Source organism: Gekko japonicus, unplaced genomic scaffold, assembly GCF_001447785.1.
Source record: "Gekko japonicus isolate JY-2015 unplaced genomic scaffold, Gekko_japonicus_V1.1 scaffold4565, whole genome shotgun sequence".
In the NCBI taxonomy this organism is placed as follows: Eukaryota; Metazoa; Chordata; class Lepidosauria; order Squamata; family Gekkonidae; genus Gekko; species Gekko japonicus.
The window spans coordinates 49,154-64,157 of NW_015165973.1; the positions used below are offsets into that span (position 1 = coordinate 49,154).

Genomic DNA, 15,004 nt, shown 5'->3' on the forward strand with positions numbered 1-15,004 from the left:
AAAACTCTTCTGATTTAATTTCAACCTGTTGGTTCTGGTCCGACCTTCTGGGGCAACAGAAAACAATTCCGTACCATCCTCTAGCCATTCAAATACTTGCAGATGGTTATCATATCCCTTCTCAGTCGTCTCCTCTCCAGGCTAAACACACCCAGATCCTTCAACCTTTCCTCACAGCACTTGGTCTCCAGACCCCTCACCATCTCCTCTGGACACGTTCCAGCTTGTCTGCATCCTTCTTAAATTGTGGTGCCCAAAACTGAACACAGTAGACTAGGTGAGGTTTCACCAGAGCAGAGTAAAGCGAGAGTAAAGTAGCTGGACCTTGGTCTGAAACAGCAAACTGGAGCAAGGTCTGGGAATACTGATGATAGAGCAGTCCTTTCATAACATTTCAGAGACCCTAAGGGTGGAATCTTGCCTTGACAATGAAGCACCCATTAGGGGCTTGCCAGCAGTAAACCCTAACAATAGGCTGTCCAGTGAAGAAGTGAGCAGTGACTAGAGATGTGAAGGCCCGGAAAAAAAACGGAAAAATTAGGGGGGGAAACGTTTTTCCCCTGTTTTTTTCCAGAAGCCTTTTTTGTTTTCCCCCCCAAAATTGGAAAAATTGAAAAAAGAAAAGAAAAGAAAAAAAATTGATTATGTAGCGTTTTATTTTAACATGATTGATAAAATATTTTAAGACAAGGTGTTCAAATATTTTCCAAATCAGTTCTAAAATATATGTATATATAGTATCAGATTGATCTAATTTCTGTGCACTGAGGACAAGCAAGTCCTAGGTTACAAACTGAACTCTCCAATGCAAGAACAAGATGCATTTCTTCCTTTAGAAGGTGCTATTGTCACAAGAAAAGAAAAAGGTTTCAGTTTTGTTTTTGCATGTGGGAGGGTATTCTGTTTGTAATAATTGTTTGGATACACTATATTTTTAATATGCTAGTTGTGATAATTTCATGCCAAGTAAAAATGTCCATAGTCATATTTCAAGGTGCCACTGGACTCAGGCTCTTTTCTCCTGCAATAGACCACCCAAGACAGACCACTCCTTCCTGCAGAGATTGCAGACGTCCGCCCCACCCCACAAGTCCTGCCACCGTGAGAGCTAAGAGTGTTGGATGTAAAGGCTTTGGCGTAAGAGGGGGACTCTTGTGACCAGTGGATGGAGGGCACTCCTGGGGTCAGGTGGCAAAACCAGAAAAGCAGCACCTGGATTCAAACCGTCAGAGCCTCCAGAGCAGCAGTCGAAGGCTCAGAACAGGAGTCGCTTCCTGGCCCGGTGGCCTTTGCCCAGATAGTCCAGGAGAATGTCCTGCAGGGGGGTGGGGAACAGGGCCCCAGGGGAGGTTTCCCACTTGGGGGAGAGGTGACAAAGCAGCAGGTGTCCTGGAGAGGATTGTGTTTGTCTGGCCTCTCAAGGCTAGGTGACTGAGGGGCAGCGCCAGACATCCCAGGCTCAGCTCTCTGTTTCTCAGGCTCAGCAGAAATATTTGCTGTTGGCTTCAGTATTTCTTGCTGATTCCAACCAGGTCTCCGTTTCCAGACTATGCCGACAGAATTACTCCTGGGACGTTACTTAAAAATAGCCCAGGAACAACGTATTTGTATCTGTAACACTTCTGTGGAGGATCTTTTTCATTATGTCATGGTCTGCCCATTGTACTGGGAACCGAGATGTAGATTCTTGACTGCAATAACAGATCAATTGCAAAAATTTTCTGACACCGATAAATTAATATGTCTGCTGTCAGATGCAGACCCTACAGTTTCCTATAGGGTAGCACTCTTCGCCTTAGCGGCTAGGAAAATCAGGGCCAAGAACATAGGACAATGAAATGAAATTGAGCTGTAAAACGGCAATGTAAAACAGCAATGTTTGAGGCTGTGTATGTGTTTCTGGAGATGGGAATCTATAGTTAAGATTTTAATTAATTTAAATACCGAATGTGCAGATTTTAGAGGTTATTACATTTTGAACCTAATTTAAATTCCAGTGCTGTAAGTGGTCTAATTTGTATATTGTTTAAATTTAAATTTTAAATCGTAATGGCCAACGGCTACACAATAAATTTTGCTACTCCAACCAGGACTTCAGGTTACCGGATTGGGTTCTTGATCATTGAGAGCAGAGGGCCGGTTTGCCGCTGGTGGGCCATGGTTGGAAAGTCATGGGGCGGAGCTGGGGGCGGGGGGGGCAGCCACACAGAGGCCTGGTCTCCTGGGGAATGTGAAGGGGGGGGCTTGCTGACCTCTGGCAGCCTCACTCTGTCCTCCCTCCTCCTCTTTGCTCTTCTAGCAACCAAGATGATTACCAGCTTGTGCGGAAACTCGGCCGTGGCAAATACAGCGAGGTCTTCGAAGCCATCAATATCACCAACAACGAGAAGGTGGTGGTGAAGATCCTCAAGGTGAGGGAGCGCGGCGGGGAAAGGGGTCCGTCGGCTCTCGGCTGCGTGCTGCTCCTGAATGCAGCCGGACGAGTGGCTGCAGGCCTGGATGTCTTTGCCTGAGCCAGGGGGCCTTCGGCAAGTGGCACGCCGTCGAGCACTCTCTGCCATACTTTATTTATTTTTATTTATTTTATTCATTTGATTGATACCCCGCCCTCCCCGCAAGCAGGCTCAGGGCGGCTCACACTGGTCAGTACCAGTGCTCCCTCTAGGCTGTGGAGTCTTGTGAGCAAAAATTCTGCTTTGTGAGCTACCAGCATTAGAAGAAGAAGAAGAAGAGTTTGGATTTACCCCCCGCCCTTCACTACCCAAAGGAGTCTCAGAGGGGCTTGCAAACTCCTTTCCCTTCCCCTCCTCACAACAGACACCCTGTGAGGCAGGTGGGGCTGAGAGAGCTCTTGACAGAAATGGCTCTTATGAGAACTACGGCTTGCCCAAGGTCATCCAGCCAGGTGCAAGTGGAGGAGTGGGGAATCAAACCCAGTCCTCCCAGATTAGAGTCCGCGCACTTCACCACGACACCAAACTGACATAAAGTTGTGAGCAAGTGATTTGGCTACTGCATAAATTAGTTTGGTTTGGAGCCATCCTTCCTGAGCTAAGACAAAAATGTGTGAGCCGGAGGCTAAAAAACTGTGAGCTAGCTCACACTAGGAGCTGTGGTGGCTCAAGTGGTTAAGACGCTGAACTGCAGGCTGTGGAAGGTCGGTAGTTCAGCAGTTCGAGACCCGAGTGTGCCGCATGACGGAGTGAGCGCCCGTCTCTAGTTCCAGCTCCTGCCAACCTAGCAGTTCAAAAGCAAGAAATTGCAAGTAGATAAACAGGTACCACTTCGGTGGGAAGGTGACAGCGTTCCGTCCGCCTTGGTGTTTAGTCATGCTGGCCACATGACCACGGAAACGTCTTCGGACAGCGCTGGCTCTTCAGCTTTGAAACGGATATGAGCACCGCAACCCTAGAGTTGGATCCGACTGGCTTTTGAGCAAGGGAAACCTTTACCTTAGTTCACACTAACTCAGCTTAGAGGGAACACTGGTCAATACAAACAGCAATTAAAATCACGTAAAGTCCTCTAAAAACAGTTCAGGTATAAATAAATCACGATTCATAAAGTGCTGGCGATAGTTGATTAATTATTTAAGATGGCTTACTTGAGAGTGGTGACGATGACTTAATGAGGGTGACGATGCTGGCCAGCCGCACAGGGCTGTTGTAACAAACGCCAAGGGAGTGTACATGAGTCATCTTTACTCGTGGTGGTGGTGGTGCATTTTGCGGAATGTGGATCTCTGCCCAAAGGAGCTTGCAGGCGAAAGTTCAGCACAAGTGAGGCAGTGACAGGGAAGAACGCCTGCTCGTTCCTGTTACTCATGGGATGTGGGGTGGTTCACTAGGGAGACTGGGCCAAAGGTAAAGAAGGCAAAAAAGAGAGAGAGAATCTTTTGAGGAAAGATTTGAAGACGCAGGTCCTCCAGGTCTGTGGGGTGGGAGGGTAGCAGTTCCAGGTGTCAAGGGAAGGGAGGGCAAGGGGAGGCATTTGAGAGGGCAGAGGGGACCTTTGGGTGACTGAGGATGGGGCAGCCAGAGGAGCACAAGTCCTGGCCAGGGTGCGTCTAGGCACGTCTAGTCAGTTTGGTGTGGTGGTTAAATGTGCGGACTCTAAGCTGGGAGAACCAGAGGGTGCTCCTGTCTAAGAGTCCGCACATTTAACCGTGGGCAAGCCGTAGTTCTGATAAGAGCTGTTCTTGAAAAAGAGCAGTTTCTGTCAGAGCTCTCTCAGCCCCACCCACTGCTCGGCGCAGGGGTGACAAAGGGCACAGGGGCGACAAAGGGCAGAGCAGAGTCAAGGAGGAAGTCCAGGCCGCCCGTCTGTCCCGCGGGGTGGATGTTGGCTGAGGGGACCTGCCATCATTGCCGCGCATGGCTGGTGGTGGATCTCCGCCTGAGACTGTCGCGGGGCCACGCCTGGTTGGCCTCGGCTGTCTTTGTGGCTCGCTTCGTTCAGACCTGTGGCTGCTGCCTTCATCATTCCAGGAGCTTCTGGGCTCGCATCGGCTGTTCTGTGCAGACCGACACAGCTGCTCCGTGAAACTGCCGTGCTAAAGTTTGCCCAGGGAGCCAGTGACTGATGCTCCTGGAAGGCCTCCTTGGTACTGAGACTTAGCAAGACCTTGGCAGCGCGCCGTGTTCCCAGAAGCCTTTCTCCCTTTGTGTTCGCAGACAGCCTGTAGTGCAGCTCCCGGCCAGGGGCGTGGTCATGGGCTTGCTGCCAGGGCCTCTGCACTGCCTTGTGAGCGACTCTCTCGCAGGCAAGCGGATGATGGCAGCCCCCACCCCCAGGAGATGGCTCTGGCTGGGCAGGCCAGTACTCCAGTATCCGAATGGCTTTTGAGATTGTAGCCGCTCCCGTGGGCTTTTCAGGTTTCCGTGTGGGAGGAGGAAGAGCCTGAGGTGTATGCCACCTACCTGCTCCGTGCGTTTTGTGTGTCGCCCCGCATGCAGCCAGAGAGACTCATTTTGCATTCTGTGGAGACGTTTTCTTATCAGAACAGGGGTCATGAAGCCCAGTACCACGCTGGTCCAGGGGGCTGCAGATCTGTGCTGGGGGAGGCCCTCTTGTGGAGGAGTGGCCATTCCTGTGTTGGTGCCTTGACTCTGAATGTCTTCCTGAAGCCATTGTGCCTGCCTCTGCACCCCCCCTTTGTTTTGGGCCGTTTGCAGAAATGCCATCCACTCTAGAGTTCACCCCAGTCATTCAGCCATTGGGTCCCACTCAATGCTCCCTCTAAGCTGTGGAGTCTTGTGAGCAAAAATTCTACTTGGTGAGCTACTGACATTACAGTTGTGAGTGGGTGACTTGACCACTGAACATAAGAACATAAGAGATGCCAATGTTGGATCAGGCCAAAGGCCTATCCAGTCCAACACTCTATATCACACAGTGGCCAGAAATACCAGTGCCATCAGGAGGTCCACCAGTGGGTCCACTGCATAAATTAGTTTGGTCTGGAGCCCTCCTTCCTGAGCTAAGACAAAAATGTGTGAGCTGGAGAGCCAGTTTGGTGTAGTGGTTAAGTGTGCGGACTCTAATCTGGGAGAACCGGGTTTGATTCCCCACTCCTCCACTTGCACCTGCTGGCGTGACCTTGGGTCAGTCACAAGCTCTGGCACAGCTGTCAATGAAAAAGAGCAGTTTGTGTCAGAGTTCTCTCAGCCCCACCCACCTCACAGGGTGTCTGTTGTGGGGAGGGGAAGGGAAAGGAGTTTGTAAGCCACTCTGAGACTCCAAGTGAAGGGCGGGGTATAAATCCAATCTCCTCTTCTTCTTCTAAAAAACTGTGAGCTAGCTCACACTAACTCAGCTTAGAGGGAACACTGGTCCCACTGTATCCTTGCTACAGGAAACCCTCTGCAGATCTGTAGTTGCCAGAGAAGGCAAGCACTAGGAACAGACGGACCCATCCTCTGAGCCCAGAGCACTCAAGCACTTAGTTATTCCAGTGGTGGGTGGGGAAGAACAACGGGTTTGCCATCTTACACCTTGCTAGAATGTCATTCCTCAGGGGACAGAGTTGGAGACAGCCAAATGACTAGATAGTTTTTTTTCTTCCTCTTGAGGCAGGAAGATCAGAATGACCCTAAGGGGGGTGGAAATGGGAGATTACACATTCCCAAGACCCAGGGAAGAAGCTCTCTTCTTAGGGTTCATGTCCAGGGAGACACAAGCCTAGGGACTCCTTCTTGCCCACCTGGTGAGGGATGGTGGGGAGAGTTCTTAATGCTCCTGTTTCAGGATTCACCAGCCTGTCCTGGGGACCACAGCCTTCAGGACGAGTGCAGACTTCAGGGTTTAGAGGACTGCAGGTTTTCACCTTTCCTTCTGTCCTTGCTCAGCCCGATGGTTGAACAGACTGTGTGTACTCTTTTTATTTTTGTTTATCAAACTTTGATGCTCAGAGCCTGGTTTCTGTAAAAGCTATGCCTATTTGGTCTTCCTATCCAAAGAGTACTAACAGGAAGAAGCAGTGGGTGAGCTTGCCATCCCTTGAGTGCAAGGGCCAAAAAATTGCGCATGCGCAATAGATCGTCTGTGCATTAACTCACAGGAGCAAAGCAGGAGACGCAGCAATCCGGCAGAGCTGCTAAACGGCAACAGAGGTATAGAGAGCTGGGTAGGCAAATCCATCCAGTGGCTGATACGCTTCCTATCCAAAGAGTACTAACAGGGAGGAGCAGTGGGTGAGCTTGCCATTCCTTGAGTGCAAGGGCCAAAAATTGTGCAGGTGCAATAGATCGTCCGTGCATTAGCTCACAGGAGCAAAGCAGGAGACGCAGCAATCCGGCAGAGCTGCTAAACGGCAACAGAGGTATAGAGAGCTGGGTAGGCAAATCCATCCAGTGGCTGATACGCCTTGATTTTTGGGGTGGGGTGGGGGGTTACTACCCAGTTTGTTTTTGGTATCCTCCAGGAGTGAGGGGAAGAGAAGGCATCACTCATAGGAGACTTGGGGCGGCCATGGTGTTTTCTGACCTCCTGGGGACTTGAAGGAATGGAAGTGGGCACAGGCTGTTCCTTCACGGGCCATGCTAGCTGTTAATGGAGGCCACCTCTTGGGTTTGGTGTAGTGGTTAGGAGCGATCCGGCAGAGCTGCTAAACGGCAACAGAGGTATAGAGAGCTGGGTAGGCAAATCCATCCAGTGGCTGATACTCCTTGATTTTTGGGGTGGGGTGGGGGGTTACTACCCAGTTTGTTTTTGGTATCCTCCAGGAGTGAGGGGAAGAGAAGGCATCACTCATAGGAGACTTGGAGCGGCCATGGTGTTTTCTGACCTCCTGGGGACTTGAAGGAATGGAAGTGGGCACAGGCTGTTCCTTCACGGGCCATGCTAGCTGTTAATGGAGGCCACCTCTTGGGTTTGGTGTAGTGGTTAGGAGCGCAGATTCTAATCTGGGAGAACCAGGTTTGATTTCCCCACTCCTCCACGTGCAGCTGCTGGTGTGACCTTGGGTCAGTCACAAGTTTTCTCAGAGCTGTTCTCTCAAGGGCAGTTTTTGTCAAGAGCTCTCTCAGCCCCACCTACTTCCCAGGGTGTCTGCTGTGGGGAGGGGAAGGGAAAGGAGATTGTGAGCCACTCTGAGACTCCTTTGGGTAGTGAAGGGCCATGGGGTATACATCCAACCTCTTCTCTTCCTCTTCTTCTTTACTCATGTGAGACCGCCGCAGTCCTACCCTGACACTCTTAAAGAGTACGCTGCATACAGGGGCAGGAAGCTGGACCTCGTGCCCCCTAACCCTCCCAAGATGCTCGAGAGGATGTAGCACGGGTGGTGTGAAGTCAGCAGGGGCTTTAGATGGCCCATGAAATTAATTTTGTTGAAGCTTTTGGAGTAAGTGGGAGAGTGGCACTAGGAAGCAAACGGATGTTTCTAGGTTTTTCAGAAATGGAATTTTAGCCTGAAGTTTGCTGCTTGCAACTGCTTGTGTTCAGTCTGTTTTCAAAACAAGGGGGGGAGGGGTGTCAGCTTTCTAGCAAGTGGAAAGAAACACACTGGAGATGTGGCCGGACTCCTTCCAGGGGTTGTCGAGGGGCAGTGAAAGCTTTGTGGTTTTCACGAAGTGTGATGTGCGATGTGGCAGCAAAGAAAGCTAATGCAGTCTTGGGATGCATCAACAGAAGCCTTGTGTCCAGATCACGGGAGGTGGTCGTTCCGCTCTATTCTGCTAGGGTCAGGCCTCACCTGGAGTCCTGTGTCCAGTTTTGGGCACCACATTTCAGGAAGGATGTTGACAAGCTCGAGCGTGTCCAGAAGAGGGCAACCAGGATGGTGAGAGGGTTGGAGTCCAAGTCTTACAAGGAAAGGCTGAAAGGGTTGGGTCTGTTTAGCCTGGGAAAGAGAAGGCTTAGGGGGGACATGATTGCAGTCTTCAAGTATTTGAAGGGCTGTCATGTAGATGATGGAGTGGATCTATTCTCTCTTGCTCCGGATTGCAAGACTACATCTAATGGGTGGAAATGACCGGCTAAATATCAGGAGAAACTTCCCAACGGTAAGAGTGGTTGAGCAGTGGAACAGTCTGCCTCGGGAGGTGGTGGATGCTCCTTCGCTGGACGTTTTCAAGCAGAGGTGGCTGGATGGCCATCTTTCGGGTCTGTTGTAGGGTTATTATCTTTCGGCTGTGCTCCTGCAGAATGCAGGGGGTTGGACTAGATGACCTGCAAGGTTCCTTCCGACTCTAACCTTCTATGAGTCTGTGGTTCAGTCCGTGTGTCTGTGCTGCCCTGTGAGTGCATTGCCCCTCTTTCTCGGAGGAGGGGTCCAGGCAGGTGGAGGGGAGGGCCTAATCTCAGGCCGCCTTCTCTACCCAACCTGGCAGGGTGGCTCTCTGGAGCTGCAGGCGGCAGGAGGCTTCCCCGAGTGCCGTTCCCCAAAGACCCTCTTGGCTAGAGAGGCCGGGAACTGAGAGGAAGCCGCTCGGGTCCTTCCCGTCTCAGCGTGGTCCAGGGTCTGCCTTGGATCTGTGTCTATTGACAGCCTCTTGCAGGAAGCTTTAAGGACCGCTTGAATTTTCTTTTTTTTACCTGGTTTGTCGTCTTGTTCCAATTTTTAGTATAGGATTGCTTGAGTGTTTAAAACTTGCTTTAGTTTGCTTCTTGTATTTATTGATATCAGATTCTGTTGTAAGCCGCCCTGAGCCCATTTTGGGACAGGGCGGGATAACTAAAATAAATCTCAAGACTCTTGCGGTGGAGAGGAGCCCCCACATGGCCCCCAGCGGGCACGTCGGCTGCCCTCTGCTTCCAGGGCAAACCCACCAGGTGGCTCGAAACAAAGCCCCCCCCGCCTATTTCAGCTGTCTGGGACGACTGTTTGATTCTCTTTTCGCAGCCAGTCAAAAAGAAGAAAATCAAGCGTGAAATTAAGATCCTGGAAAACCTCCGAGGGGGACCCAATATTATCAGCCTTCTGGACATCGTCAAGGATCCCGTGGTAAGGACAGCAGCCGCGGAAAACTGATCTCTTCGGGACGGGGAAAGGACTGAAGAGTCTGCTGCCAGCATTTATGTATCGAACCCAAACCCCTCCTCCCATTTCTCCTGCGCTGTCGATCCAAAGCAACTGGCAGTAAACCTTACGGCCACCAGGGCTATTTTTGGGAAGGAACGCACAGGAACGGAGTTCCGACTGGCTCCCGTTGGCCACGCCCAGCAGGAACTCATTAGCATAATAGGCCACACCCAACAGCAGGAACTCCTTAGGATTGGCTACATTAGGGGTGTGTGGCCTAACATGCAAAGGAGTCCCTGCAACAAAAAAAGCCCTGTTGACAACATACAAGGTAAACAGAATAAGAAGCAAAAGGTGGGTGTGGCTGGATGACCACACTTCTGGTAACATGGGGGTGTGGCCTAATAGGCTAATGAGTGGTGCAGTCAGGGGTGTGGCCTAATATGCTAATGAGTTTCTGCTGGACTTTTTCTACAAAAAAAGCCTTGACGGCCACCGTAGCCTTCTGCTGCAGTCCAAGGAAAGAGCCTGCGGCAAGCTCTGCTCCATCCTCTCCTTAGACTGCAGCGGAAGGTGTTGCCTTCACCAGGGTGTCAACGTGGGAAGAAGCATAAGCAGTTACCCCTGAGCTAACCAGGGATGGGCCGCCTTCAGTCTCCCATGATCTCATTTTCTGATAATCCGCTGGTCATGTTTTAACCTGGCGAAGCCAGGTGGTCTCTTCAGGCATCTGGATGAAGTGACCCGAGTCTACGCTCTCAGTTTAAAAATGTCTGAGTGAGACCCGGATTGGGGCTGTGTCCAAACCCCAGCAGCCCCCCCAAACTGGCCAGTCTACCAGTGTCCGTCCCGTCCCCCGTTTGACATGCAGCTAAGAAAGCCGGGGAGGTGGGGGCGGGATAGGGCATGTCTTCCCTGGAGATGTCTCCTGCAGTGCTCCCTCTAAACCAGGGGTGGCCAAACTGCAGCTCTTTTCACACAGTCTATGGTTAATAAAAAGCAAATGTGCATATCTTCCAGTAAAAACGTGTGTGTGTGATACTTGTTCCTGTCTTGTGGCTCTCCAACATCTGACGTCTATTCTGTGTGGCTCTGACAGTGAGCAAGTTTGGCCGCCCCCCTGGTCTAAACTGTGGAGTCTCGTGAGCAAAAATCCTGCTTTGTTGAGCTCCTGGCATTAAGGTCGTGAGGGAGCGATTTGGCTACGCATAAATCAGTTTGCTCTGGCGCCCCATCCCTTCCTGAGCGGAGACACAAATGAGTGAGCCGGAGGCTAAAAAACTGTGTGCTAGCTCACACTCACACAGCTCAGAGGGAACGCTGGTCTCATGCGCTGCCCAGTCTGAGGCTGAAGCCCGATTTGTTTGTTTCTCTCTCCTCCCTCCCTTGGAACGCCTGTTGCCGCTGCCGCCGCCACCCCAGTCACGGACACCCGCTCTGGTCTTTGAGCATGTCAACAACACAGATTTTAAGGTGAGCGGCCTCTGCTGGGGAACCTGCATCCCTCCCTGAACCCTCCCCTTCCCACCAGGAAGAAGTGAAATGGCCCCGATTGGCGGCTCAGGGCAGCTGGGAAGCCCCTCTGCCTCAGGTCGCTGGAGGCTCATCTGCTGAACAGCAGGGCCTGAAATGCCCCCGATTGGCGCATCGGGTTCAGGAGCGCCCTTGACTGCAGCGCTCCTCTGTGCATGGCTTTCCTCTGAAAGGGGAAAAAAAAACCCCAGAAGGCACTGGAGCCGCTAGCTCAGCGGCCGCCTTCTTTCCTCACTGCCTGTCTCAGTCTTGCGTTAAGGCTCAGGTCTTGCGCTTTCACAGCTCAGGTCCGGGGCCGCAAAACAGGAACGTCTCACCTTGTCTGGTGAGCGAGCTGCGTGTCGTGGTTAGGAGCGCGGACGGGCGAACCGGGTTCAATTCCCCCACGCCTCCACATGCAGCTGCTGGTGTGACCTTGGCTCAGTCACGAGTTCTTTCAGAGCAGTTCTCTCAGCCCCACCTACTTCACAGGGCGTCTTGTTGTGGGGAGGGGAAGGGAAAGGAGACTGTGAGCCACTCTGAGACTCCGAGTGAAGGGCGGGGTATAAATCCAATCCCCCCTTCTTCTTCTTCCTTGTCTCTCCTGTGGGACAGGTGTAGCCTTGTCGTCTCTGGGCCTGCCTGCAGCCCGCCAGTCCCGGGATATCTTTCCAAGGGGACTGGGGTGCGCGTGGGGTAGCAGGGGATCCTTCCTGTCCCTCATGCCGGGGAAGCAATGTGATGGCAAAGTTGCCTTCTGTGGTTGAAGGTGTCGCTTCCTGTTGAGGAGAGGGTTCCAGAGCGTGATGCGAGTGCAAAAGACGAGGGGAAGGCAGCATCGCATCCGTGTCCAGACAGCCAGTGCTGGCTGCCGGGCTCTGCATCTCCCACGTTATCAGAGATCTCGTAAATTGCCTTCTGCGTCCCCGTGGCCACCTCCGTGGCACATCTGTGGCACTTGCAAGGAGAGGAGATTCTCAGAAAGGGGGATGGCCCAGCTTTCACCTGAGGGGGAATCCAAGCCAGCTCCCCAACTCCCTGGCCTTGGAGCCCTTCCCACAGCTCCAGAGGTGTGCCTCGGTTGTGATGAATGGCTGGTTCAGAGAGAGATGCCTTCTGCCACCGCCTTCCATAGCCAGGCTGTGGCCCAGCCATTAAGAACCCGCTGAGTGGAGCCCTGCCTCAGTCTCTCACTAACCTCCGTCCCACAATCCTTCCCTCCCCAGCAATTGTATCAGACGCTGTCGGACTTCGACATCCGGTTCTACATGTACGAAATCCTGAAGGTATGGCCTGGGGGAAAGCAGGGTGTGTGTGTGTGTGTGTGTGAGAGAGAGAGAGAGAGAGGGAGAGAGAGATCTGCTCTAAGCATTGGCCAGCCCTCTGTGGCAGGCTGCAGGATAGAGCGAGAGGGGAGGAGAGGGGGGCTGTTTCTGCTGGAGGAATCCTCCTCCTAGGAGAGTGGTCTTCACATTTGCACAGCCAGGACCCGCAATTAAGCTCCGGGCGTCAGCCACATTCGGCCCTGCCTCATCTGCTGTTCTGTGATGGGCATTCTGCCTGGTAGAATGTGTGTAAGGGTTAGGGTCACAGTGCTTTGAGCACATGAACGGTGCCATGCGAGCAGGGCTGGCCTTTCAGTCTAGTTAGCGAGATGCTCAGTCCGCCCTGCCTTGCCCTCCCCCCTGCTGCTTTGCTCAGCTTCCCTTTGGAGGTGGGGATGTGCTCAACCACCCCCTCTCTGTCCGTCTCCTCAACCCCACAGGCGCTGGATTACTGCCACAGCATGGGGGTCATGCACCGGGACGTCAAGCCACACAACGTCATGATCGACCACGAGCACCGGAAGGTAAGGCCGGCCTGGGGCGGGGCTGGATCCTTTGCCCACAGGGATGCAGCCAGAGAGTCGGAAAGTCCCCCTGCCCCCCACCGGGCTGCCTTTTGCGGGTTTCCTGGGTGCAGTCCAGGGGTGGGTGGGGTCTGACAGCTGCTGTGGAGACGAATGAGCCTCTGTCCCTGTTTCCCAGGCTTTCCCCCTAAAGGGAGCCGATGGATCTGTCCCGCTAGGGGAAGTGCTCTTCTCCGGTACGAGGAGGCCAAGACTCTCTTCCAGTGAGGAGCTCTCCTTGCACCAGAGGAAGGCACCTCCACTGGCATCACGGATCCATCAGGCCCACCCTGTTTTTTCTGGGCAGTCTTGTGTTCTGTTTCTGTTCCATGCTCAGGGTTGCCACTTTCGGGAAAGTCAGGGAAATGAAAATTGGCCAGGGAAATTGGTCTGAAGTCAGGGAAAATCAGGGAAATTGTGATTAAAATATATTCAAGCCATGGATTTTTGACCTGCCTGCTGCGAGAGCCTGATCTGTTCTTGTGGCAACTGGAACGGAGAAGTAGCAGAGTACAAGTAGAACTCAGTGATGCCCTTTCCCAACCATTTTAGATAGGACGTTTATATAATTTTTAGTGTACCTTTAAAACAATAACAAAAATGTTATGTCGTTTGTTAGCATTCAGACTTTACTTGAACTGAAATTTGTATCTTGGTGTAATTTTTGGTGCCATTGCAAAACAGATGTTGCTGCAGTTAATGTCGAAAGAAGCTGACATTAAATCTCTTTGACGAATATTTTTGCAGTTGAGGCTTCTGTAGTTGTAGAGTGGGACCTTACCTTGCATGAATGCAATACGACCAGTGTCCCCTCTAAGCTGAGTTGGTGTGACAGTTTTTTAGCTTCCAGCTCACACATTCTTGTCCTGGCTCGGGAAGGATGGGGCTCCAGAGCAAACTAATTTATGCAGCTGCCAAATCCCTGGCTCACAACTTTAATGTCAGTAGCTCACAAGGTTGAATTTTTGCTCACAAGTCTCCACAGCTTAGAGGGAGCATTGACCTATTCATTTTTTAACTTTTGGTTATATTTGGATGGTGGTCAGGGAAACTGACAAATGTTTTTTTGCCAAGGTGACTTCCCGGTCGGTCCACAGCTCTAGGCTCCAAGGCAGGCTCAGATTATGTTTTCTGTGCAACCTGGGGGGTGGGGGTGGGGCATGCCCTTGCCTGCTCTCAGGAAGGCTTCCCGTGGTGCTGACAGACGGTCTCTCCCTCTGCCTCCTCCTCTTCTGTCTGCAGCTGCGCCTGATTGACTGGGGCTTGGCAGAGTTCTACCACCCCGGGCAAGAGTACAACGTGCGGGTGGCCTCCCGGTACTTCAAGGGGCCAGAGCTCCTGGTGGACTACCAGGTGAGTACGCCTTTCCCCTCAGGTGGATGCGCTGGCATTTCCACAGGGGTGAAGGCGGCGGAGTTGTTGTGTGGCCGGCAGAGCACGATCCTGCCCTGGCACCTCCTTGGCTGGGAGAGGTCTTTGTGGCAGATCTCGGAGCCCCGCTGGCAGGGGTGGGGACGGGTCCTGGCCAAGGCAGGCCAGCATGTTCTGACGCTCTGTGGAGCAGAATCAGCTGCCTTGGGACAAGGTGGTGCGCTCCCCCTCCCTGGCAGTCTTCCAGACAAACCCTTGTCAGGGATGCTCTAGGGCAGGGGTGTCGAACTCATTTGTTATGAGGGCCGGATCTGACATAAATGAGACCTCGTCGGGCCGGGCCACGCGTGTCATAAAATGTAATGCCAGGCAGCGGAGATATAAAACTTCTAAAGGACACAAACACAAAGGGTGTTTTTGTTTTTACTTAAAATAAAAACATGCTTAAAACATTTATTTATTATATTTATACCCCCCGCCCATCCTGCGAACAGGCTCAGGGAGGCTAGCAAGAGCGGTCCAATGTACCTAATTGGCATAAACCCCTCTTAGCACTCTTACAATATTTTGTTTATCGAACAGTGTCTGGTCACTGACACCTCTCGCTCTGAATCGTTGCATCAGAATGTCTGTGCTGTTGCAATCTTGAGTATGCTGTTCAGCTGTGTGTATCTGTAAGCTGCAACCCTACGATGACGCAGCAGCAGCAGCAGAACTGGAAGGAGAAGCAGAAGACAGCCAGTTCCACTGTGGGCCTGAGAGGAGCCTTT

The 15,004-nt window shown here is 52.1% G+C and overlaps 1 protein-coding gene across 2 annotated transcripts in view; it reads left to right on the forward strand.

The window, feature by feature from the left end:
• Nucleotides 1-15,004, forward strand: part of LOC107110674 (casein kinase II subunit alpha-like) — a 37,608-nt gene that overhangs the window by 19,390 nt on the left and 3,214 nt on the right. For both annotated transcript variants that reach the window (XM_015411475.1, XM_015411476.1), the window contains 6 exons: nucleotides 2,300-2,411; nucleotides 9,344-9,445; nucleotides 10,886-10,936; nucleotides 12,202-12,261; nucleotides 12,741-12,824; nucleotides 14,106-14,216. In XM_015411475.1, coding sequence (XP_015266961.1) covers nucleotides 2,300-2,411; nucleotides 9,344-9,445; nucleotides 10,886-10,936; nucleotides 12,202-12,261; nucleotides 12,741-12,824; nucleotides 14,106-14,216 — 520 coding nt within the window. The remainder of the gene's footprint in view (nucleotides 1-2,299; nucleotides 2,412-9,343; nucleotides 9,446-10,885; nucleotides 10,937-12,201; nucleotides 12,262-12,740; nucleotides 12,825-14,105; nucleotides 14,217-15,004) is intronic.